Source organism: Pleurodeles waltl, chromosome 6, assembly GCF_031143425.1.
Source record: "Pleurodeles waltl isolate 20211129_DDA chromosome 6, aPleWal1.hap1.20221129, whole genome shotgun sequence".
NCBI classification, from domain to species: domain Eukaryota; kingdom Metazoa; phylum Chordata; class Amphibia; order Caudata; family Salamandridae; genus Pleurodeles; species Pleurodeles waltl.
The window spans coordinates 372,583,618-372,610,594 of NC_090445.1; the positions used below are offsets into that span (position 1 = coordinate 372,583,618).

The 26,977-nt window shown below is 44.4% G+C and overlaps 1 protein-coding gene across 5 annotated transcripts in view; it reads left to right on the plus strand.

Moving 5' to 3' along the window:
* Window positions 1-26,977, plus strand: part of RIPK3 (receptor interacting serine/threonine kinase 3) — a 382,452-nt gene that overhangs the window by 95,170 nt on the left and 260,305 nt on the right. For all 5 annotated transcript variants that reach the window (XM_069238291.1, XM_069238287.1, XM_069238289.1 and 2 more), the window contains one exon: window positions 25,470-25,621. In XM_069238291.1, the coding sequence (XP_069094392.1) occupies window positions 25,470-25,621 (152 nt within the window). The remainder of the gene's footprint in view (window positions 1-25,469; window positions 25,622-26,977) is intronic.

Genomic DNA, 26,977 nt, shown 5'->3' on the forward strand with positions numbered 1-26,977 from the left:
CGTCATTGGTCACTTACTAGAGGTAAACCGGACTGGCTTCCCTTTCCTATTAGTCACCCATCTCTATTTAGAGGAAGTGTTTCATGGGATCACGCAGGCCTGTTGCCCGGTTCACAATGAATTTGTGAGGTTACCGGCGTGCGATGAGACACCTACCCCCGCGGCTGCGTTCCCGAATAGGTCCTGAAGAAGCGTCAAGGGATCCTGTTGGACCATGAGAGACGCGAAACATGTCGACCGTATATTGACCTTATACTGAGGGACTTCGGATAATTACCGTCTTCCTTTGTTTTGATTTTTGTACGAGTGTTTGAGCATTACCTCTTGTTTCACTCCCTTGCTACTTTTTTAATCTTGACCAATTCCCAACAGCGATCAATAAATTATTTAGTGAGGGTTTTGAGCCAATTTTATCCTCTTCTTGTCTTTTCTCTTTCCTCTTTTTCGGACCCACATGTGGTTCCGCGGCTTCATCATTAACTAAAAGATCTCCGGCAAAGAGCCCCCCTTCGGGGGGTGCCCGTCAGGCATTGCAGTGCCGGCCTGACGAGGAGCTGTCCTATGATGAAGCATGACACCAAATGTGGTGTGTGAGGACTTGTGCTCCTGATTATCAGGACTTCTCCCCTTTCCCGTTCACCAGTTTTGGAACAGTGTATTATATTATATTATCAGTTTGACTGGAGGGTGTACACTGGACCACATAATCCTCCGATCCCTTCTCTTTATTTGAAGAATTTGCTACTGCATCGTTTGCACATTTGTTTGTAATCTCAGTTTTATGTACTACAGCCATGCCCTAGCTAATTTGTGAATCCCCGTAAGCACATAACGTCTCCAGTGCATGCCCATTATTTGCGTGCATTATAATTTGATCCACCGAAAACTTTGTCATGCGGGGAACCAAACTAATAGCTTGTTGTTTGAGTGATGACACATACTCCTCTGTACATTCAGTCTGTCCCTGCTTCCTGTTAAAATACATTGAATCTTTCTATTGCAGTACACATAGACAGTGAATAATAGTAATCCATATCCACCAAAGCATTTAGGACAGGGATGCTCAAAGTACGGACCTGTGGCCACATGCAGCCCTCCTGACCTTCTATATGCAGCTCCCTGGCCAACAGCAGCACTTGACTGCTGTTTACTTGATTCAGCCCTAATATTAAAGAGATGGTATATAAATGAGCAAGCATTTATTTAAAGGTTAATTGAAGTTAAAGAAAGTAAGTAACCAGGGTGTCTTACACCACTTAACTTTAAGAACATCTTCATTTTTAAAGACATCATGCAGAAAACTGTAAAAATAGGATAAGGTCTCTTCAAAATTCTAAAAGTGACCTTCATTAATACGAAGAACCGTTTCACCTTAGTACATCAGATCCTAACAGTGCATTGAGAAGTATTTTTTAGAGTGATAGTTTTCAAACATGAATTTAGTAAAAATAATGTTATATTTGGCAACAGAGGATGGCTTAAAAAGATAAGGATTTTGTCTCTGTAAAGTGTTGACGCTTTATATTGAGCCCAGGAGATTAACTGCCTAACGTCATCCACTACTTGCCAGATTCTTCGTGTGTTGGCGACATTCTGAAGATGTGCCAATTTTCTGGTAACTGTATATGTGCTGAGCTATTTGGAGGCTGTCAGTTTTAAATTATACCTCTCCAGCATGGAAAGTCGAACTCTCGTGGTAGTAATTTTAACTGCAAGGTGACTCTGAGTGCTCGAGGTGGCAGTTTCAGTTGTAAGATATGCAGTGAATGATGATTCATTTATACAGTATGACGCAGTGAGCATGAAGCAATTTATTTTATACTAGTATTGAATGGTATTATAAATATCAAACAAAGATATACCAAGTGTACAAGTTCGGCAGCACTCAGCATACAGCGTTTTCTGCCAAAGTGCTTCTCTGTCTTCTAGGTTTCTTCAAGGATAGACTATTTCCTGGCATAGACTGTATTTAAATGCCTACAGCGCCACCTTGTGGGGTTTCATCGTGCCAACAGCGAATGGCATGCTCATTTCTTGTTATAGTGCTAATGGTGATTAGCACGCTCATTTCTTATGCAGTGGTGGCATCTTGTGGCAAAAGTCAGTGCTAACAGCGATTAATACGCTTTTTGTGGATGTGGAAACAAACTCATTTATGGTGATTTTTCTCAGTGATTGGCACACTATTTTATGGTGTTCATTTTATATATTTATGGACTTCATGGACAGTTTGTATTTTATGTTGTAGTATTTTATATTATTATTTGTTCTCTTTTTTTTTTTTTTTACATTTTCAAAGCTTTATTCTGTGTTATTACAACATGATGCAAACAGTTACTCCACCTCCACCTTTCCTCCAGGAGTCTGGAGAACCTCCACTGAAATGTAAGTTGTGGCTTAGGTAATTTAATGCTTTCTTAGGGGCAGGTGACGGTCAAATGTTTTGACCTGACAGAAAGAAAAACTTGTTATATTGTTATCTTGGTGTTGAGGGACGAAACACTTTTGATCAATTACCAGATATAAATCCGGAAGAGGCTGAGGAGTTAGATGAATATCAAATTGCTGTTAAACAGTTAGAAGTTAATTTGGAGGGCAGAGTCAATCTAGTAGTACGTAGGAATCAATTGTTCACCAGAATATAGGCACCAGGTGAATCTATTGACACCTACATAATGTCCTTAAAGGTGTTAGCTTCATATTGTGAGTTTGACAATTTTACCTCATAGCTAATCTCGGATTAGTTAGTAACAAGATGCAGTCCCAAGAAAATAAGAGAGAGATTGTTACAATGTAAAAATCCTACTCTAGACAACGTTATTGACATCGCTAAAAGTATTGAGTTTTCCAGAAAAGACTCAAAACAATTGGAATCCAACACTCAACTAGTAGCTAATCGTAATGTTAGTAAAAGTCAAAATAATAAAGAGCCAACGTGTACAATCTGGTTCTACTTCAGTAATTAAAGGTCAAGGCAGCAATAGATTTCAGTGCTTCAGATGTGGTTAGTTGTATCATGTATCTTCATTTAAAAATTGTCCTGCAGTTTCACATGAATGTTGGAAATGCGACAAATTAGGCCATTTTGGCAAGGTGTGTAGGGCTTTTAGACGTTCCAGTACCTATCCCGGTAGATGTAATTCAAGGGGCATGCCTGTTAGAACACTACAAAGTCAAGATTTTGATGAAAATGTACATGTTGCAGAGAATCGATTAGCAGAACTAACTTTAGCTGTAAATGTTGTGGAGATAAAAGGTGAGAATAATACTAAGTGTTACAAAGATCCTTTGGTGGAATTTACTATTAATTACATCAATATACCTTTACTTGTCGATTCTGGGGCTAGAATAACAATTATTGACATCACTAAATCTAATGAAAAATTGTCAAATCAAGTATTGTTACCTGCTGATGTGATAACCACTGCATTTGAAGGAAGCAGAATTCCTTTGCAAGGATATGTTTGGGCCAACATTGGTTTCTCTAATAAAACAATCAAAGGGAAGGTTTATGTGACAAAGAAAGTGATCTTGGTTGGAGGCACCAGGCTGATTTTGGAATTGTCATAAGACTTGGTAAGGAACCACTTGTCTCAATAGAAAATTCTCTTGACATTGGGAGAGTGGTGTCTAATGAAAATGTCCACTGTATTTCTGAGTTTACTAATGTATTCAGTTATGAGGTGGGAGAAATAAAAACATTTCAGACATGCCATTAAGGTTAAAGGTGGGAATATTCCTATTAAGCACAAACTTTGCAATGTTTCGCTCAGTGTAAGGGATGATTTAACAAATATTTTGTTAAAAATGTAACATGATGGCATAAATGAACCAGCCGATGCCACTTTGTGGTTGTCTCCAATAGTTCTTACAAAGAAAAGCTCTGTAGAGTTGCAACTATGTATTGATTTGAGAAGTGTAAATAATGCGATATGGGTGGAAAATTTTCTACTTCCCCGTATAGAAAATTTGATTACAGTTGTGGGTCAGCCCAGATGGTATACAAAACTGGATTTGAAAGCAGCATATAATCAGGTGGTGCTGGATTCTAAGTCAAGCCATTTAACTGCTTTTGTCATGCCTAGTGGTACCTTTCAGTTTTATTGAATGCCATTTGGTTTGGCTTCTGCTGCATCAGTTTTCCAAAAGGTCATGACTAAAATGCTAAAGGGAATAAAAACGTTGTGGCATTCCAAGATGAAATTTTAGTATTTGCTAACACATTAGAGGAACACAATTATACATTAAGATTGGTGCTGAATACTTTGTGTGAAAATGGAGCTACGTTAAGAAAAAACAAATGTGTTTTTGCGGTCAAGGAGGTAGAATATCTTGGACATGTTTTCTCAGCTGATGGTGTCAAACCTAAACCAGACTTGGTGGAGGCAATTGTTAAAGCTCCACATCCAAAAGATAAGGATCAACTCAGATCTTTCTTCGGGATGTGGGAGTTTTAGTCCAAATTTGTACAAAAATACAGACTTTATTTGGACATCTCTGTCAACAACATTTTGATCTCATCAAAACACATATGGTATCTGCTCCTGCGTTACAATAATGTGGCAGGAGCAAAACATTTGTAACTGTGGATGCTAGTGCATACAGGATTGGAGCTGTACTTTCACAAAAGGATGGAATCAAAGAGAACATCGTCAGATTTGCCTCTCGTACGTGGAAACATGGTATTCAGTGATCGAAAAAGAAATGCTGGCCTGCACATGGGGAATTGAGAAATTTAAACCATATTTGTGGGGAAGATCATGTTGCCTTAAAACAGATCATCGACCTTTAGTGGAGATTCTCAAAGGAACAAAGATAAAGAAATCTACTGGAAGGCTGACAAGATTGTCTGTAAAGCTAATGCAGTTTAACTTTGAAGTGATGTATATTCCTGGGGGCAAGAATTGTAAAGCAGATTATTAAGGTTACCTATCATCAGTCAAGAAAATTCAAGGGAAGAGGAAGAAATTGAAGAATGTATGATTGTGGTGGTTGAAGATCAAGTGATGTGTGAAAGTGTACAGGAGTGGTTTGATGCAATCAATCAATCAAACATTTGTAAAGCGCGCTACTCACCCGCTAGGGTCTCAAGGCGCTGAGGGGGGGTAGGGAAGGATTACTACTTCTCGAAAAACCAGGTCTTGAGGCATTTTCTGAAGGTCAGGAGGTCCTGGGTCTGTCGAAGGTGGGCGGGGAGGGTGTTCCAGGTCTTGGCGGCGAGGTGGGAGAAGGATCTGCTGCCGGCTGTAGTTCGATGGATGTGAGGGACGGCAGCGAGAGCACGGTTCGCGGAGCGGAGTTGGTGGGTCGGAGTGTGGGAGGTGAGTCGCTCGTTGAGGTAGGCCGGGCCTGTGTTGTGAAGGGCTTTGTGAGCTTGGATGAGGAGTTTGAAGGTGATCCTCTTGGTGACAGAGAGCCAGTACAGGTCTCTGAGGTGGGCTGAGATGTGGTCGCGGCGAGGGATGTTGAGGATGAGGCATGCGGAGGCGTTCTGTATCCGTTGAAGTTTCTTCTGGAGCTTGGCTGTGGTCCCTGCATAGAGCGCATTGCCATAGTCCAGTCTGCTGCTGACGAGAGCATGGGTGACAGTCCTTCTTGTTTCGGTGGGGATCCATCTGAAGATCTTGCGAAGCATGCGGAGGGTGTTAAAGCAGAAAGATGAGACGTGTTGACTTGCTGGGTCATGGTGAGCGATGAGTCTAGGATGAAGCCTAGATTGCGTGCATGGGTGGTGGGTGTCGGTGCAGTTCCTAGGGTGGCTGGCCACCAGGAGTCGTCCCATGTGGAGCGGTTGGACCTGAGGATGAGGACCTCTGTCTTGTCCGAGTTAAGTTTGAGGTGGCTCTTTTCCATCCAGGTGGCGATAGCGTGCAGTCCGTCGTGGAGGTTGGTTTTGGTGGTGGCGGGGTCCTTGGTAAGTGAGAGGATCAGCTGAGTGTCGTCGGCGTAGGAGATGATGTTGAGTTTGTGGGATCGGACGATGTTGGCGAGCAGTGCCATGTAGATGTTTGAAAGAGTTTGGCTGAGAGAAGATCCTTGGGGAACGCCGCAGATGGTTTTGGTGGCCCCCGACAGGAAGGGAGGAAGGCGGACTCTCTGCGTTCGGCGGAGAGGAAGGTCGTAAACCAGTCAAGAGGTTTGTGGCAGATCTCTGCGTTGTAGAGGTGAGTGCAGAGGGTGCTGTGGCAGACGGTGTCAAAAGCAGCAGAGAGGTCCAAGAGGATGAGGGCCATGGTTTCGCCCTTGTCGAGCATGGTCCTGATGTCATCGGTTGTGGTGATGAGGGTGGTCTCGGTGCTGTGGTTCCTACGGAATCCTGATTGGGAGATGTCCAGCATGTTGTTGTCTTCCAGGAAGCGGGTCAGTTGGCTGTTGACAATCTTCTCAATGACCTTTGCCGGGAAGGGGAGGAGGGAGATGGGTCGGTAATTTTTTCAGGTCTTCGGGGTCCGCTTTGGGTTTCTTCAGAAGGGCGTTGACTTTGGCGTGCTTCCAGCTCTCTGGGAAGGTGGCAGTTTCAAAGGAGCTATTGATGATCATACATAGTTGGGGGGCGATGATCGGGCAGGCAAGGATATTGATTTACAGGAAGTAGTAGGATTTGTGTTGCAGGGTTGGCCAAAGGAAAGAAATTTGAGATTATCTTTACAGCCGTATTGGAAGATTGCTAATGAATTATCCATTGAAAGTGCTGTGTTGGTCAGAGGAGACAAATTGATTCCACCTGTATTTTACAGAAAAACGATTATGGAAACTGCACATGCTGGTCATTTGGGCATGACAGCTACTAAAAGAAGAGTAAGAACGAAATATTGGTAGCCATTCATGGGCAGAGAAATTGATGAATTGGTACGGAAGTGTGAACAATGCTGTATGAGTGACAAACATTTAGGGCCAGATGTAGGAAGCATTTTGCATGGTGCAAACTGTGGAAATCGCCATTAGCACCATGCAAAATGCTCATCGCAATGCACATTCACAATTTGCGAGTCGGTGCCGACTCACAAATTGTGAATGCGACTCGCAAATAGAAAGGGGTGTCGCAAGCAATTGTCGCAAAGGAATTCCCCGTTACCACCAGTGTTACACTGGTAGTAACCCATTCGCAAAAGGGAAGGGGTCCAGCCAGGTGGCCGTCACAATCCAACCCTCTGGATTATGACCCCACCTACCGCCATGGTTTTCGTGGCAAGCGAACCGCCACAAAAAACATGGTGGGAGGCACTATCAGTGCCAAGGAATCCCTTCCCTGGATCTGATAGGGGTCTCCCCCTCCCAAGATCCCTCTTCCATCCTCTCTCTCTCCTGCCCCCCACACATTTACACACCCACACGCGGACACATACACATTCATACACACACGTACACCCACATCCACCCACGCATGCACACATACATAACCACACACTGCAACACACACCAACATACATTGTCGCACACATGCATTCACAACATACACGTACACTCACATTGTCATTCACGCAGTCATTCAACGCAACTCACACCTGCATGCACGCATACAAAAACAGACATACATACCCCCCCACACACACACACAACACCCCCCGCCCTCCTCTCCTGTCAGAGAACCTGACTTACCTGCTTGTAGGTGGTCCCCAGGCTGGAGACGGGATGCGGCGCTGCTGCCAGCAGCAGCGTCCGCCAGCAAAACACCGCCAGGCCATACCATTGCTCATGATAAGGTTGGTGGTGTTTTGCTGGCGTGTCGCTGCTGCTGACAGCAGCGCCACCTTACTGCCACCATGACCGTCAACGGTATTCCGCCAGCCTTCTGGCTGAATTCCGTCTATGGTCATAATGCGGGTGGGCGGCTGGTAGCCACGGCGACAGTATGTTGGCTGCCGTCGCCGTGGCGCCAATGTTGTAATGAGGGCCTTAGTTACTTCTGTTCCGGAACCCAGAATTGCTTTGAATCCAGCTAATGTGCGTCAAAAAGTGTCTATTGATTTTTTTTGGGTCCATTTCATGTTTTTCTAATGCAATTGATATATTTTATTGTTATGATAGATCAGTTGTCCAGATGGGTGAAAGTGAAAGGAGTGGCTGAGCCCAGTACTGCAAGTGTTCTGACATTTTTCAAGGAAGTATTTTACAGAGAGGGTGTTCAGTTTGTTTCAGCACCCATGCAAGAATTTTTTAAGAAATATGGAATTAGACATGTACGTACTCCTCTTTATTATCCCAGTTCAGTGGAAAAGTGGAACGCTTCAATAAGGTATTGGCAGAATGTGTACAAAGTGCACTTAAATCTAAAATGGAATGTGTTGACGCAGTCAGAGACACCATTTGTGCATCTCGCACCTCTCCACACTCCGTTACAGGACAAATACCTTTTGAATTAATGAGAGGGAGGAATGTAAGAACTTGTTTGTGTCCTGATTGGGTGTCTGGGGTGGTTGGTGTGAGTGTTGATGTACAGAAGTTGTCTGAAAAAGCAAGCTTGGCAGGTGACCAGGTCAGTAGGTTTAAAGTTCAAGAAGCCTTGGAAGAAAATAGAAAATGCAAGAATGATGTAGGGTTGCAAGTTGGTGACTGGGTTCGCATTAAGGATCCCTTGCTATTGAGGAAAGGTTTATCTAAATTCAGAGATCCTATTCAAGTGAAAATAGTGTGTGGAAATTCAGTTCTGATTTCTAATGGTCAATGGTGAAATATATCTCGAGTGGTTAAAGTGAGTGGTGATTTTAAGAAAATGGTTGCTGGGAATTCTGGACGGAAAGAACATAGTCATTGCAATAGTGAGTTCACTCAAAACAGAAATTCTGTTAAAAAAAACAAAAAGAAGTGTCTGTGTTAGAAGATTAACTAAAAGATGTACTGATTGAAGTGGTAGAATTGGGATGATTATAGTTATTGTTTTAACATGTTTATATGTTGTTTGTTGTCTAGTCTATTGTTGTGTAATATAAATGTTTTTGTTTTTAAGAAAGAGGAAGATATGTGGTATAATCTGTTGTCTAGTATGTGTCTTAGTATTTTGTTAATTATGTGTGTCACACAGCTATGACATAAGTGAGTTTGAGAATTCGAGCTGAGGCTGGAGAAAAGGGAGGTTGAGACCATAGAGCCCTTGGGACGGGGAGCTTTCTCTTGGGCTCTATTCTTATCTACATGTCATCTGTTTACCCTCTTCTTTAATAAAGAAGTCTAAACCAACAAACCATGGATTTCCTGTTGTTACGATATCATAGGAATTTTCCCACGTACCTACCCAACCAGTCTAAACCTCCATGCTCCTCACCAGACGACTGATGCACATGTTTAGGATGAACAAGCAAGCACAGCTAGGAACAAAAAAATAAGGATATTTATACTCTCATAATTTAGCTGCTCTAATGCTGCCTAATCTGATTAGAGTGCCTGCTGCTAGGCCGCTCTTCAACTCAATTCCCTGGAAAAATCATTCCTTTAACCTTGGTGCCTGAAGGCCAGTCCAGCTCTCTTCTCTCTTCAGGCCGTAAGTAGGAAGTTCCCAGCCAATGCACCAGTTTTTATAAGAGAAAATTGTAAGTTGGTGGTTTTTCACAAAGGATGTCGTTTTGTTGTAAACTAAGTTTACTTCATAAAAATAGTTCCCATCCACAGGCAGTCTGATTAGCTTGACTTGAGAGCTCCACTGCGCCAACTGACCACACTTCTGTGCCCACTACAGTCCACCATGGAACCACTTTACAACAGAATTTCTACAGTATAACAAAATGTAATGTCTTCACACTTCCTGAAGACTACAACTTGTTCATTACAGCAAAAGTATTAACTCTTCTTAAGACAGCGCTTTGCCTCCCAGAGCTGAGGGTAGAATGATGCCCTCTCAATTCATAATAAACACTAATGGAAAAAATACCCTTGACAGATGCTGAATCTCAGACAGAAGCTGGTTTTTTTCATAAGAATTGAGATGGCCTTGAAAAGATTCAGGTAATATATACTTCTCCAACTTTGAGCTAGTCATTTATGAATCCTCGATTATACGTGCCAATTTGAAAATGAGGCTATTAACGTGAGAATCGTTATTGCAGTGCAGGCCCAAGTATAACATACCATGAAAAATGGCTGTGGATAAACAAAATGAAATTTTCTTTAAAAGGAATATAAATCGGCGTAAAGCATTGAAAAAGGCGTAGCAAATTTATACTACATTAACCATCAAGCTACTCTGATCCCAAACCATTGCATATCTATACCCCAAGAGTAAGATACAATATGCAACCATTCCATCTTCCCAAGAAAAGAACAACTTTTGTGCCTAATTGATGGCTCGTCACGTTTATTAAGCAAGAATAAGCAAAATGTGATATTTTGAATGAAAAGCGGCAAGTATCTCCCCATATTTGCTATCCGCATCTAATGCTAGCCTGCCCTTTGTTTACATAGGGCAGTTTTATGGGTTTTATTAATACATATATCAAACAGAATACATATGACAGAAACTGAACCGATGATAATACTGCAGGTGCATACTTTATTGTGAGAAGAGTGCAGAAGACCTTGAATAATGATACATTATAGTAACCCGTAGACACCGGATTGCTTATTTAAGACTCAGTGTGTAGTGATACCAAAATAGGAGTGAGGCTAAATATGTCATTGGTGATATGGCCTGTCTGGTCCATGCTTTCCATGAACAAACAAGATGGCAATAGCTTGTGCTATTGCAGCACATTCAGGGTAAACACATGTTTTCTAACCACCAACTGTAGTGCTTTCCTCTTATCTAGTTTCTAAGCACTAACATAACACAACAGAAATGCACTTCTGAGGTCAAAGAAGACTTTTATTGTTGTTAATTCTTCCCCAACCACAATATTTATGAATGACGAATTAGTAGCTTTCAAGTCCGCGTTAATCAAACAAAATATATCAGTTTGCAATATACACAGCAGGTTATATTTATAAGATATTGAATGCAAAGCAAAACAAATACTTCACCGTGTGGGAACTATTTACAGCTTCATCTTTCTAAGGTCTGCAAGCTGATGACCCCTGTCAGCCGCGAGAAAGAGAGATTCATCTACCCACACGGGATTGCTGGCAGCCTGCGCCAAGCTCCAGCACGAGGTCCGGCAGATTCGAATCTGACTCTCTGCAGCCTGTTACATTCGTTGCAAAGGTGTGCCCCCTCCTCTCAGACCTGGGAAACTGAGCAAGCCTTTTGGAGACTGGCCAGGTCTCCAAGACTACTCCTGTTCCCAAGCTCAAGCAGAGAGAACAACACCCATGTACTCTCTCTTATCATGTCTAGTCTACTGTGAGAAAAACATCTTGGTTCTCTTGTGCAAAAACACAGCTTGGAAAAATACAGCTTGGATTCTCAACTGCAATGTCTAACTCCACGTTAAAGGCAATAGGCAGCTAACCTAAGTATCAAATGCAATGTCTAGTGTCATGTCAAAGCCAATAAGCACCTAAGCTGAATACAAAATGCAATGTCTTATATCATGTCAAAGCCCATAGGCAGCTGAGCTGAATACAAAATGCAATATATAATATCATGTCAAAGCCAATAGGCAGCGGAGCTGAATGTAATGGCTAATGCAATGTCAAAGCCCATAGGCGGCAAAACTGAATACAGAAAGTAATGGCTAATGCCATGTCAAAGCCCATAGGCGGCTAAACTGAACAAAACATACCATGTGCTACTGGTGAACATTGAGCAACTAATATGCGCAGTGGTGAAACACAAAGTCATTGGTCAAAACAAACTCCATCAAATGGCAGTACATTCCGCCCTTTGACCAATGAATTTTTGTTTCACATATCTCCTGTTTCAAACAAAAACAAAAAACATCGGCACAAAACAAAAAAAAAAAACATTATCAGCAAGTCAAAGCAATCCCTGTAAAGCAATAGAAGTGAATTAACACATTGATCTCATAACCTTTCACATCAGATACATCTATACAGAAAAGACTGGTCAATTTTTTATACTCTGAGTGAGTCTCTAATTCAACAGTGTTAGCAATTTGATGTGGCATGAGTTCTACTCATGTAAAAGATGCACGGTCCACCTGAAAGGTTTGCTGGAAGATAAGCAAAAGTCAGAGTTCCATACGAGAGGGAAAAAAAAAAAAAACACAGCTTAGTTCCAGTGGAAGAATGCAATCAAACAAGTTGAACTTGAACTGAAGGCGCAGTTTGCGCAAAATGGATCCATGGTGCTGGCACTTTACTCAGCCAGGTTCAGGTTGGGGGTTCGGACCCTTCCCCGACCCCACACGCACACACCGGAAGGGGGACCACACAGCACACTCAGGGACAGTGGCGAAACGTGGTAGGATCTGCAAAAGAAACAAGTATGACTTTTCTTGCAAATAACATTTTTCATTTAAACTGCACCCTTCCTCTTCCTTTCCCTGTTTTATAATCAGCAGGACGTTTTTGAGGCCCTTTGTTATATTTTCTGCAGGTTCTGGAGGATCACTTGGGGCTTCAGCCCACACATCAGTACTGAGGTTTTTATCTGCTGCGCCACAGCTTCCCTTTTCTTGCACTGTCAGAAGGGCTGGGGCAGACTCATTCTTTACCAAACCTCCATTCACTGCACTTTTGTCAATTTGGGCCATTCTGTCTCCAATTTGTATGAATGAATCAGATTCTTTTCTAGGTATCAGCATAATTTCGATTTTTCCTTGGTAATTTGCAACAATCACTCTCCCTAAAACCTGATCAATTTGCCATTTCTGTCCTGGTAACTTTCCTCTCCCCAACTGCTCTGTGACTGCTTGCATGACAGATTGCTTTTGTGCGTGCTGCACAGTTTTGATCAAATCTAGGGGAATGTGCATCTCTCTCATCTCTGCCCACCTGTAAGTGGCTTTTTCTCTCAGCTGTTCACATTTCTGGGGCACCCACTTAGCCATCCCCACTAAGGCAGAATTCTGGGTGTACACTTCTCTCTGCATTTTTCTCATTAACATCTGCAAGGTAATTGAACCAGTTAGGTACAAGCCATATGCAAAAACAAGCAGCTAAAACATTAGCAATGAACCAAAAATCAGCGTAAAAATGACACATCTCACGTAGCTCTTGCTTTAAAATCTGACACACATTATACAACTCCATTCCTTCTACTGTGCCAGAAAGCAACATTTCAGTCAATGAATCATTAGTAAAACAAACATGCTTTTTATCTTCAGTAGACACGAATTCAAATGGTGCACACAATTTCATCGGTAATTCTTTTATCTGTGGTACTCTAGCCCTGTCTTGCAAGTACCAGATCCATTGTATGATTCTAGCTAGGGGCACTATTTTCTTCCCTTGTTCTTGATTTACATGTACATCAGTTTTTTCTTCTTGCACTGCGCAGAAACCTAAAGTCTGCATTATTTCATTTGCCAAATCACAAGCGCGCAGCTGCATATAATTTTTCACAGTGACCATATACAAAAGTGTTAGGATTTCACTCAAATGAGGGCTATTCTTTTTCCAAAAATCAAACAAGCTAATGAAACTCGGGGTGTCTTGCTCTAAAATCCTTCGTTTTACTTGTGCATTTTGCAACCGTAACTCGTAAATCACATTCTGGTCTCTCTCGTCCGTGTTATCAGTTAAGGAATGCATTTTGTCTGCCAAAAACCCTGGCTCACACGAAAACTCAGTGCAGCTCGGAGCTGTCTTAACCCCCTCATTACTGGAATGGGACAAGAAAGATTCTTCAAAAACAGCCCTTTTATAACTTTCAGTCGGGCTAATTTGCTCACGTAAATTCCTATTTTCATGTTCCAACTGCCTACATTTCTCCTGCATTTCTCTGTAAGCAGATAAAGGTAACCAAACCTTTCTGTCATCATTACTTCCAAAAGACACGTTTTCTACATATGTACAACAGGAATTATTTCTCAAAACATTATCAGGCATTTTAGCTACACATGCATTTTCTTCTGTAATTCCCCAAACAGAAAACAATTCACAGTTTTTCTTAGCACCATCAGGCAGTTTATCAACACATGTATTCTCAGACATGGTCTGCCGTGCTACTGTGATTCCCCAAACAGAAAACAATTTCTGTAATTCTCCAAACAACAAAAAAACAATTACACTTTTAAAGTGTGCACTTAGAAATCTACCAACTCGTCAACACCCTCTTAATCACCTCTTAATGACCGACCCCACGACTCCTGGTACCAATTGTAGTGCTTTCCTCTTATCTAGTTTCTAAGCACTAACATAACACAACAGAAATGCACTTCTGAGGTCAAAGAAGACTTTTATTGTTGTTAATTCTTCCCCAACCACAATATTTATGAATGACGAATTAGTAGCTTTCAAGTCCGCGTTAATCAAACAAAATATATCAGTTTGCAATATACACAGCAGGTTATATTTATAAGATATTGAATGCAAAGCAAAACAAATACTTCACCGTGTGGGAACTATCTACAGCTTCATCTTTCTAAGGTCTGCAAGCTGATGACCCCTGTCAGCCGCGAGAAAGAGAGATTCATCTACCCACACGGGATTGCTGGCAGCCTGCGCCAAGCTCCAGCACGAGGTCCGGCAGATTCGAATCTGACTCTCTGCAGCCTGTTACATTCGTTACAAAGGTGTGCCCCCTCCTCTCAGACCTGGGAAACTGAGCAAGCCTTTTGGAGACTGGCCAGGTCTCCAAGACTACTCCTGTTCCCAAGCTCAAGCAGAGAGAACAACACCCATGTACTCTCTCTTATCATGTCTAGTCTACTGTGAGAAAAACATCTTGGTTCTCTTGTGCAAAAACACAGCTTGGAAAAATACAGCTTGGATTCTCAACTGCAATGTCTAACTCCACGTTAAAGGCAATAGGCAGCTAACCTAAGTATCAAATGCAATGTCTAGTGTCATGTCAAAGCCAATAAGCACCTAAGCTGAATACAAAATGCAATGTCTTATATCATGTCAAAGCCCATAGGCAGCTGAGCTGAATACAAAATGCAATGTATAATATCATGTCAAAGCCAATAGGCAGCGGAGCTGAATGTAATGGCTAATGCAATGTCAAAGCCCATAGGCGGCTAAACTGAATACAGAAAGTAATGGCTAATGCCATGTCAAAGCCCATAGGCGGCTAAACCGAACAAAACATACCATGTGCTACTGGTGAACATTGAGCAACTAATATGCGCAGTGGTGAAACACAAAGTCATTGGTCAAAACAAACTCCATCAAATGGCAGTACACCAACCAAATCGCAACAGAATCAAACAAGTAAAAAAATAAACCTATGAAGATGTCGACGTATACTCCATTACTAGTGAACAGAGAGAAATACTTAATTTCTACCCCTCCAAGCTTATGTAGAAGAGTGCAGGAAGAGTAGTATTACCTGCTTCTTTTCTCTCCGCCACTAGACATCATGTTCCCACCACCCTCCCCCGAAGGACCAAAATGGAACCTATACTCCCCGTCATTCATAAACAGGCTAACGGCCCTACAACATGTGTAGAGCACAACATAAGAGAGACAGCCCTACTGGAGGTTTGGGGGGAGTGTGAGGACTCCTGGAATCAAGTGCCTTTTCCTCCTAGAACAGTACAGTGTCATGTTTTCCCTCTAATGGGCAATGTCAAAGGGAAAATGTCCATTGATAGCGAAAGTCCATTGTTTATAGGCTGAAAAACGTTGCATCTCTGGAGGATCGCCACAGAGACTTCCTCAAACAAAGAACATGTAAAACCCTCAAAAACACCACTGTGGTCCTGCGAGTCATGAACCCGACCCTCTCCCTAAATACTTTTTATGGAATAAGTAGAAATTGAATAATACATGCTGCGAACATTACATGGGTACAGTTCTCGAGACAATTGCATCAAGTAATACCATGTTGGACTAGGCTCAGAAATGGGAGATATTTCCACATCCCTTCTGCGCATCAACACATACCATCCATTTTCTGCAGCCTGCACGCCCCCTCCACACCCTCAAATCCCTGTTCAGACGATCTATATTTTATCAATATGATCTTAAGATCTTTTTTGAAATCCTTCCAGCAGACCACTTTTCATGAGGACAGTCACATGACTCAGCTTGATAGATGAAGAAGAGACTGATACAACTTCATCCCTGTGGCCCTGTACTCTGGGATCCTCGTTTGCATGGATGTTGTATGCTTGGCATGGAAGCAGTGACATAAGGACATCATTGCATTCTCACCAGGGTAGGATCTCCAAGTCGGTATCATCTTCCAGTGAGTTACAGAGCTACAGGTGAGGGGGGCAGCCAGCTCAGGCCATACCAGTCGAAGCACCTACCCTATCTTTAGGCTTCTCTGGAGCCAGGTCAATCGATAGACACCAATCCAACAAAAAAAAAATCAGGGTTTAAAAAGTGCAACTACTCACCTGTAAGGGTCTCAAGGTGCTAAGGGGGTTTGTCCTCTGAGCTTCAGTTGAAGAGACCGGTCTTAAGGTCCTTCCTGAACTGGGGTAGCGTTGGTATCTGCCTGAGGTGTTCCAGCTCTTTGCCGCGAGGTAGGCGAAGGATCTCCTACCACGCGAGGTCTTCCGTATGTGGGGTACGGTGGTTAGTGCTTGTTAAGCGGAGAGGTCTGATGGGGGAGTAGAAGGTGATGGGGTTGTTGAGGTAGGTGGGTCCTAGGTTGTGGAGGGCCTTGTAAGCATGGACGATGAGCTTGAAGTTAATTATCTTCTCGATAGAAAACCAGTGGAGGTCTCTTAAGTGATTGGAGATATGTTCGCGGTGGGGAATGTCCAGGATGAGTCTGGCGGAGGCGTTTTGGATGTGCTGTAACTTCTTGAGGTTCTTTTGGGTGGAACCGGTGTAGAGGGCACTGTCCTAGTCGAGTCTGCTGGTAACCAGGGAATGGGTTACAGTTTTGCAGCAGGTTTTTGAGATCCATTTGTAAATCTCCCGGAGAGGTCGGATTGCGTGAAACCAGGAGGATGCAACTGAGTTTACTTGGCAGGTCATGGTGAACGCTGAGTCCAGGATGACACAGAGGTTGCGTGCGTGGTTTGTCGGGGTGCCGAGGATTGACGGCCACCTGGAGTCATCCCAGGCTGATGTGGATGGTCCCAGGTTGAGGATCTAGGTCTTGTCAGAGTTGAGCTTGAAGCAGCTGTCCTTCATCCAGGCGTCCACTGCCTCCATCCCGTTGTGGAAATTTGTCTTGGCAGTAGTGGGGTTTTCGGTCATTGAGTTGATCAGCTAGGTATTATTGACGTAGAAGATGATGTTCAGTCTGTGGTCACTGACGATGGATGTGAGAGGGGCCATGTAGATGTTAAAGAGTATCGGGCTTAGAGAGGAGCCCTGTGGGACTCCACAGCTGATATCTATAGGTTCTGACAGGTAAGGCGGGAGTCTGACTCTCTCTGTTCAGCCAGACAGGAAGGACCGTATCCCTTACAGGGCCTTTCCACGGATGCTGGCTGCATGGAGCCTGGAGCAGATGGTGAGGTGTGAGAAAGAGTCAAAGGCAGCTTATAGGTCCAGTAGGATAAGGGCTGCTGAATAGCCATGGTGGAGGAGTGAGCAGATGTCATCTATGGCAGAGAGGAGGGCGGTCTCCGTGCTGTGATTGCTACTGAAGCCTGATTGAGAGGTGTCCAGGTGTTGTCCTCGATCTGCTCATGTAGCTGAGCATTGATGGCCTTTTCAATGACCTTTGCTGGGAAAGGCAGCAGAGAGATGAGGCGGTAATTCTTAAGGTCTAGGGGATCAGCTGTGGGTTTCTTCAAGAGCGGGAGCGTATCTCGGCGTGCTTCCAGTAATCTGGGAAGGTGGCTGTCTCTATGAAACAGTTAAAGGTGTGTCAGAGCTCTGTGTAGTGGATGTGTTGGCCTTATTGAAAATGTGGTGAGGACAGGAGTCCGTAGGGGCTCCGTAGTGGATGCTACTCATGATGGTGCCGGTCTCGTCTGTGGTGAGGGTGGTCCAGCGGTGCAGGGTCTGTGGTGGTTCGATGGGACGGATCTGGGGGGGTTGTTGGAGGGCTTGAAGTGTCCTGGGATCCAAAGCTGTCAAACATGTCTTTGATTTTCTGGTGGAAGAAGTTGATTAGCCTGTCACAGAGGTCTTGAGATGGAGGGATGCTTGCTGTTTCTTATTGGGGGTTGGCAAACTCTTTGACCACGGCGAAGAGCTTTTTAGTGTTTGTGAGCAGTGGCACTGGTGCGGTCCTGCAAGCGGCATTCCTGGTGACTCTGAGGAGGTGGCTGCTTTGAAAGCCTCAAAGTTTTCCAGATCCTTGCTGTTCCTCCATCTTTCCTCTAGTTGTCTGAAGGTGCGCCTGAAGTCATGGAGTGTGGGGAGAACCAGCTGGCCTCCTTGAGGTGGTGTTTCGTGGCAGTCTTACGGAGAGGTGCTAGGGTGTTGGCACATTCAGGGATCCATTACTGTAAGTTCCATGTTGAGATGTTAGTGTCTGTGGTGAGGGGTGGAGGGGACTTGCTCAGGGTGTTGGAGAGCTGTTCCTCAGTGATCTGGTTCCATTTTCTGCTTGGGGTTTAGAGTGTGTGGTGTTGTTGCTGGTAGAAAAAATGGTGTAGAGCGTGTGTCCTGCGATGTGTGTTGGTGAGGTGACCAGTTGCTTTAGTCCTATTGTGGCGAGGTTGTCGAGCAGGGAAGCGGTGTTGGTGTTGTTGCTGTTGTCAATGTGGTAGTTGAGGTCGCCGAGGAGGAAGTAGTTTGAGGAGGCGAGAGTGTGAGGAGAAATGATGTGGACGATGGAGTCGCTGACGGGTGGACGGGGGCTGGGTGGCCTGTAGATGAGGGTGCCGTGGAAAGTTGACTTGGGTGTGGCGTGTATCTGGAAATGGAGGTGCTCCATGAGGGAGGGAGTGTCCTGCGCTGGTTGCCAAGGGGAGGGAGGATTTGTGTACGATGGCCAGGCCATCGCCTGGGCGAGAAGGCCGGTCTTTGCAAAGCAATTTGTAGTCGCTGGGGATGTCGATGTCCAGTGTAGAAACTGGGTTTGTTCAAGTTTCATTGAGAAAGGCAATGGCCGGGCAGGTGGAGTCCAGTAGGTCCCAGAGTTGTCCAGCATGTTTGTGGAGAGAATGAATGTTGAGGAGGATGCAGCTGAGACGCTCCGGGTTGGTGTTCGATGGCTCCGCCACGGGAGGGTCCGGTGCTTGGTGTAGGGCGAGGATGTGGTGGCAGTGGAGGCAGGGAGAGCGGTCCATGAGTGCCTCTGAGTAATGCGCGAAGGCAGTCGGCGGATCGTCCTGTGTTCAGCGCGTGGAGGTTCTCTGTGTTGTAGTGATGGAAGGTCAGAGGACCAGGGTTCGTGGCAGTGGGCACGGTCCTGGCACAGATGGGTGCAGATGGGCTTGCCTTTAGCGCAGCCGCACATCGGCTGCCATTAAGGATAGGGAGGCAAGGGTTCTGTTAGCTGGGAAGTGGGAGGGCAGGAAAGCGATTCACAGGGAGGAAGGAGGGCGGAGCCACAGGGGCAGCAGTGGTGCGGGAGAGTGAAAGGAGAACTCTGTTCGAAACGCGGCAGAGGCAGCAGCAGCAACAGGTGGAGCTGCAAAGAGGAGGGTGAACAGAGGCTGACCTGGAGGTCAGAGTCGCCGCCCTCTCAGTGCTCAGCGGCTCCATTAAGAAGGGGAGGAAGACGGGGGTCTGGTCAGCTGGGAGACAGGAGGTTGGGAAAGCCCTTCGCAGGGAGGGAGGGGTAGGGGCAACAGTGGCTCAGGAAATGCCAGGATAGTGAAAAGAGAGAGAAAGAGACATGAAAGAAAATAAAAATAAAAAATAAAAATTACAGAAAAATAAGCAGAAGTAAAGAGAGACAGCAGGCTACTTACATACAGATGGCCGCTAGGCCACCAGGGATGAGGCACAAGAGGGAGCCTGTGGGTGGAGGTGGGCCTCGAACTGAGAGTCAGGCAGGCTCTCAGTTCAAAACGTGGCAGAGGGCAGCAACAGGTGGAGCTGCACAGAGAAGGGCAAACAAATGCTAACCAATGCCCAACGGGGTCTCGTCCAGCGTACTCAGCACTTCATGTAACAGTGATGTTCACTACCACTAGATCGCCACTATCAACTAAATTACTACAACAAGACAGCTCCCACAGCCATGTTCTGTGAGCTCTCATTTGAATGTTTCAATGGATGAGGAAAGTAGATTCACGGAATTGGCAGGACTATGACACCCTTAGATTGCTCTTTTCCCCTTTCTGCTTAAGTACAGGCCAATATACTTTCCAATGAGTGTTCATCTCTTATGGGTGGGGAGGGAATGGGCAGGACATGATTATGCTCTGAAAAAATGGTTTACCTCTCCCCCCCCTAGAGAGTAAGTCTGTAGCATCAACACTGCTCCCTCTCACACCAACAAAGCAATGCAGCTGCAAAATAACTGGTGTAGTCTGAATGCACTTATATCTATACATCAACAATGGCTAAATAATATGAGGGGCACTGTGTTCAGTCACACCTAACAGAGCACTTAAGAAATTGCAACATTTTCAGCTCTTACTCAACTGTGCAACATCCTTCAGGGTTTCACTGACCGGATTTGCAGTGTTATGGAATCCAGTTTTAAATAGTGCATGTGTTTTGGTGGCCCGAACCAGTGTGTGCACTGATGTGAGGTTCTTTAGGTCGAACAGTGTAGATTTGTTTTTCAACTTGCGTCACTGTTGCAAACCTCACACATCTGCATTACATGGTCAAAGGTGGGAGGGATATATCTAACCAGAGAGTGAGTTGAAGGGGCAGCACACCAATAAAATTAGTGAGTTTGTTATTTTTTAGGTCGAGCGTCGGCGTACAACATATTGTATACTTTTAAGTATACTTCTTCTGTGGGCTTTCAGCTATTTTATTTGTTAGTTTCGGTGTCATTTAAGCATCCTTGCTTGCCAGCGGTCAGTCATGCCTCTTAGTCCCTCCTTCTTCTGTGTGGGAGCAGGGACCAACTACTGTATAATTATGCTTAGTCCTGTTTATCTGATCTGTAGGGGACGTTTATTTTTAACTTTGTTTCCTGCTCCTCTCCAGGGAAGCTTCCCTTTTCATTTGCAGACCATTCTTCCTCTGGGCCTAGCTGTAAACAAGGCCCATAAATCAGGCTGTTATCTTGGTCACATTTAGTCTTTGTGGGCTCTCTGCACCCTCTCTCAGCTGCCTGGCTCCCACTCTTCCTTGGCTTGGGTTTTCTGTACCAAGTGCGCCTGCCTGTGTGCTGAGAGCAAGGGCGAAGGATTGCTTGTAATTGCTTATAGCCTACAAACCCAGCTCTACCAAGGCTCCACAATTCTTATAGACATTGCCCACTTCTGCTTCATACTGGGATCCCACTCGCAGCTCTATCAGTGCACCTCAGTTCACAGACTCCAAGCCCTCAGCCGTGCCAGTGCCAGAAACCCCACACACGCTGTCTGCCAGAGCACCTCAGTTCTTGCAGTCAGTATACGCTGCTGCTCCAGTACTGGGACCTCGGGTGCAGCTCCATCAGTGCACCCCAGTTCACACACTTCAAGCCCTCAGCCGTGCCAGGAACCTCACACACACTGTCTGCCACAGCACCTCAGTTCTGACAGTCAGTACACTCTGCTGCTTCATTACTGGGATCTCAGGCGCAGCTCCATCTGTGCACCGCAGTTCACACACTCCAAGCCCTCAGCCGTGCCAGGAACCCCACACTGTCTGCCAGAGCACCTCTGTTCTGGCAGTCAGTGTACACTGCTGCTCCAGTACTATGACCTTGGGTGCAGCTCCATCAGTGAACCGAGGTTCACACACTGCAAACCCTCAGCCGTGCCAGTAATCCCACACATGCTGTCTGCCACAGCACCTCAGTTCTTGCAGTCAGTACACTCTGCTGCTCCAGTAGTGGGACCTCGAGCACAGCACCATGAGTGCACTGCAGTTCACACACTCCAATCCCTCAGCCGTGCCCTTGCCAGAATCCCACACAAGCTGTCTGCCAGAGCACGTTAGTGACTGAACTTAGCTATAAAGAAGGCTATAAATCAGGCTGTTATCTTGGTCACATTTGATCTGCCTGCCTGTGGTCCTTGGTGCTTAGAGCAAGGGAGAATGCCTTGTAATTTCTTATACCCTAGCCACCCAGTGCTTCTTACATCAAGGTCTGCAATTAGCAATGTTTATCTGCACACCACAAAATTGTTTTCATGAACTTTGGAATAAACAGTGACTACTTGACATTTCATGTTTTCTTAGTGAGATGTGCCTGACCTTTCCTAATTAATTCTGTGGCTTTGTAAATTAACCTGCTACCTTCACTTTTGTCCCAACAAGCATACAGAAACGTTCCCCCCCATCCAGAGGCCCCACCCTCAGATGTAACCTTGTGTCACCTAGGAAACCTTTGTAAGGTGTCCTGCTCTTTCAGCTCTGCTACCCACATGCAGCTCAGCCAAAGCACCTCCTTCCAAGCACTCAGTGCCCAGTTCTGTTTCAGTACCAGGACCCCTTACCCAGCTCTACCAGGGCTCTGTAATCTTGAGAGACAGTGCCCACTTCTGTTCCATACTGGGCTCTCACTTGCAGCTCCATCAGTGCACCTCAGTTCACACACTCCAAGCCCTCAGCTGTGCCAGTGCCAGCACCCCACACGCTGTCTGCCAGAGCACCTCAGTTCTTACAGTAAGTACTCTCTGCTGTTTCAGCACTGGGACCTCATGTGCAGCACAATCAGTGCACCTCAGTTCACTCACTCCAAGCAACTCTGCCGTGCCCGACCTCCACACACGGCATCTGCTAGAGCACCTCAGTTCTTAGTCAGTACACACTGCTGTTCCATTACTGGGACCCTGGGCGCAACTCCATCAGTGCACCTCCGGTCACACACTCCAAGCCCCTCAGCCGTGCCAGTGCCAAAATCCCACACATGCAGTCAAGCCAGAGCACCTCAGTTCTTACAGTCAGTACACACTGGTGTTCCAGTACTTGGACCTCCGGTGCAGCTCCATCAGTGCACCTAAGTTCACACACTTCAAGCCCCTTGCCCATGCCAGAATCCCACACATGCCGTCTGCCAGAGCATCTCAGTTCTTAGTTAGGACACTCTGCTGTTCCAGTACTAGGAGCTCAGGTGCAGCTCTTTCAGTGCACCTCAGTTCTACCTCGACGCAGGCACTTCCTTTCCTATACTTGGACCCCGCTCACATACAGTTCTATTACAGCAGCTAAATTCTAATATTCAGTTCACTGACAAGCCAACACTGGACCCAAAAGAGCAAAATACAGCTCAGCAAGTGCACCTCAAGTCTAACATCCCATGCCACTGTTGATGGGAACCACCACAGATTTGCCAGAATTCATCAACTCTAACATTCAGTGCACATTTCTTCTCGATACTAAGGCTCACACTCACACCCTTCAGGACACCTCGCATCTGTGGTTCAGAGACAATGCCACTCTCATACTGGGCCCAACTCACAGCTTCCCCAAGGCACCTCCAGGCTAACACTGGGCAACACTGGCACGACAATACTAGGTTCCACACATAGCTCCATTAACATACCTCACTTCTGACTTTGTGTGCCTGTTACTATTCCTGTACTGCAGCCCACATACAACTGTCTGTACACCTCAACCCTAACCTGGAGCGCTCCCTTAGTCCAATACCAGGAATTACACGGCGCTCCATCTCTCATTCCTCACCCCCTGCCTTTCTGTTATTTCAGCACTGGGCCGGGACACAGCTCTGTCTATACCCCCAATCCTTATCTAAGGTGCCCCGATATTGCTGTAATGGGGGTTCACATACAACTCTGCTGATGCACCGCCTTCTGTTCTGCAGTGCTCCCTGCTGTTCCATACACTGGCTTCTGTTTGAGGACATGGGGTAGCCAATTAAATCTATTCTTAGCTGCCACTTTTATTTGGGAGGGTATCTTTCACCTATCTCACTACGTTTTTTCCTTTACTCTCAATGTTTTCTTTCTCCCCCATTTTTCTCGTTCCAGTTCTTAAAATCCACGCTAACAGTTTCGCTCTTTCTTTCAACTGTTTATTTCTACTCCTCTCCCTTTTTTATTTCCCGCTTCCTCTTGCTACCTCCTCTTTCAAACTCACAAAAACTTGGTTATTTCTTTGCTTGTTCCGTTCCTCTTTTTTTCTTCATTAGGCGTTCATTCTTTTACTATTTGTTCTCTTCCCTTCATTCTTTCTTTGCCTTTTTTATTTGCTTTTTCCTTTGACTCGGTATGCGTCCTTTCACTTTTTTTTTTAGATCTTTCTTCCTTCCTTTGGTGTTTTTCTTTATCTGTCGATTCACGTTTTACTTTAAATCCCTCTTTTTCCTGTCTGCTGCCACAAGTTATTTGTCAGAACCCAAAGTGTAAAAGTGGTTTTCCCATCCTGTGTTTGTGGCAAATGTGTCAGTACATACATGCCCTGGTTCTTTCGCTGCTTGTTTCTCTCACCATCTCTTTTTTTTCCTCTAATGTTCATTTTTATCTTTTTGTCACACTTCTTTCATTATTTTTTCCTCTTTTATCTTTTGTTTGCTTCCTCCCCTTTTTTGGCTCACATGTTTGCTTTATCTCTTCTCATAGTTGCGTTTTTATTTTCTCGTTCTTTCTTTCCCTTCTTTCTTTGTGACCCTTTCTCTTTCTTCCTTTTGTCTGTTGTATTTCTTTCACTTTTCTTTCTGCTGCATCTTCTTTCTCTCCTGAGGCCTAGTTATCAATGGAGCAACAGGTGCAGTGGCACGGGGCCCAGAGACCTACGGACCTCACTCAACTCGAATTACTGCTGTATTTTCCTACCAAAATTGCAGTCAGCCATTTTCCTTTCTTACTCCAGGGCCCATGACACAGTTACTACGTCACTTGACCTTTTTATCTTTACGCCTGACTCCCTCTTTCCTTTTACCCTCCAATCCGTCCCAAATGATAGATTTGTTGCCAAAAGTGTATTTCTGACAAAGGTTTATATGATAATTGTATATGTTTTAAGAAAGAGGAAGAAGGTAAATGGAAGTGCTTTAGCTACATGTTGGGTCACTGGAATTATATGGCAGGAAAAGACGAAATTATGAGGCAGGGTTGACCAATTTATGTGGCAAGAACAGTCCAGTTATTAATTTACAATGCCAATATCTCTAACTCAAGAAAATGCGAGACCTACTGCATTGCAAATGCTTATTGCTTCTTGCATTCCAAAACTCTGCAGCTCAAAAATTTGAGGAGAAAAGAAAAATAGTGTACTTGTGGGAAGGAGGGATCCTATCCCATGGCAGTAATTGTCACCTTCTGATATTTATGGTAATCTAAATGTTTTACCGTGAGATTGTGGATCTACATCAGTAGAATAAAGGTTAACAGGTGTTCTACTAAAATATTGACCTTTTAAAAAAATATTCCCCTGCACTTAATTGTAAATTTGTTCTTCCCTATAAATATTTACTTTGATTATCTATTTGCATTTAATATTCTGGAGTCAATATAAGTGCAGGTTGATATTACTGACCTTGTTCTTTTGACATATACCTGTTCTCATTACTATGTTGACTTTATGTTTCCCAGATTGCAGATTTTGGCCTATCCAGATTTAGGCGGGGTGCATCTGTCGCTGCAGGAGCTGTAGAGGATTACGGGGGCACCCTGGAGTACATGCCCCCGGAGAGCCTAACTGATGATATCCGTTACCGGCCAACACAAGTGTTCGATATTTATAGGCAAGTGCATTTGAGACAAGGTTTTGGGACTTGGATGAAACAGGGTGTTGATATCTGTTCCAGAGCGGTCAACAGTTATCTATAGCTGTCACAGAAGGGTGTATGATTCATGGTAAATTATTTTCAAGGTTTTCATTCTCCTTGGTCAATGGTAACTATAGAATTCTTTCCATACCCGTCCACAATTTCAATGTCCCTGTTTGCTGATGGGTAGTAGTGAGTTAGTAACCATTTCAGTGGTGCCCAGGAAACTTGGGTGGGATTTCTATTCAATGTCCTAGAGGTGTAACCATGCTGTTCTTAATATCAATGCTACAGACATTTGGGTAAAAGTATGACTGAATCCATTGCAAGGATGCCCTGAGATCCCATTCATCACTTACCTCATTCGGGTAAGAGCATGGTATATTATGTTCACCATCTATGCTGTCGTTTGGCACTGGTGGCTGTCTGCATTAGGAGAGACATCTGCTTTTGTGGGTTTCAGTGATAGCGGTATGGCTGTCATAGACTGACAGATCTTGTGATGGTCCCCATCACCTGTACAAGTTAAGTCATTGGAATGTGCATTTTGACATTATAGATTTCTAGCTGAAGTAGCCTAGCATTGGTTTCTTTCTGTAGATGTATTTGGCTGCCTCTGTAAGCAGAGACATTTTGGGTGGTATTCTGCTTAGCTTCATACTAAGAGGGAACGAAGCTAAAGAATGCACCACTCTTAGTCTGAGTAATGAATTTATTAAGGCACTTCTCAGATCTCAAACGGCAGCACGCAAAATTATGAACATGTTTATTTAACTTGAATGCACTAGAACATGTGTAGATACCAAAAGAATCACAGCAGTTAAACAACGATAGGCAGAAAAAGTGCAATACATCAACAATTAATATGTATTCAGTGAATATATATTTATGCATGTATGTATGCACAAAGCAAAGCTAGATAATTTATAATTAAAATGCATCACCATGGGAATACAGTCCAACATCATCCTTGCCAACGTCAAGCTGTGGAACCCTGGACTGCTGAGACAGGAGAAACACTCCCCAATGGGATTTGGTTCTGAGCAGTCCGTCCACCCTCAAAATGAGTTCCTTCTGTCTCAGAGCCAAGCTTCCCCACCTTATATACCTTAAACAAACCCAAGAGGAAGGTTATGGTAACCTTCCCCCTCACTTCGAATAAGTTGTGAAATTCAAGCGCTGGCTGTACTTGATCTGTGTCGAACATGCAAAACAACTGGCCAGGCTCCAATGCGCATTCCCGAGACAGAGTTGTACCTTTCTCTGCTGTAAATATTCTCATCCTGCTACACTCTAATCACATTCTGTTCCCCGCTCTGGTGAGAAGAGCGA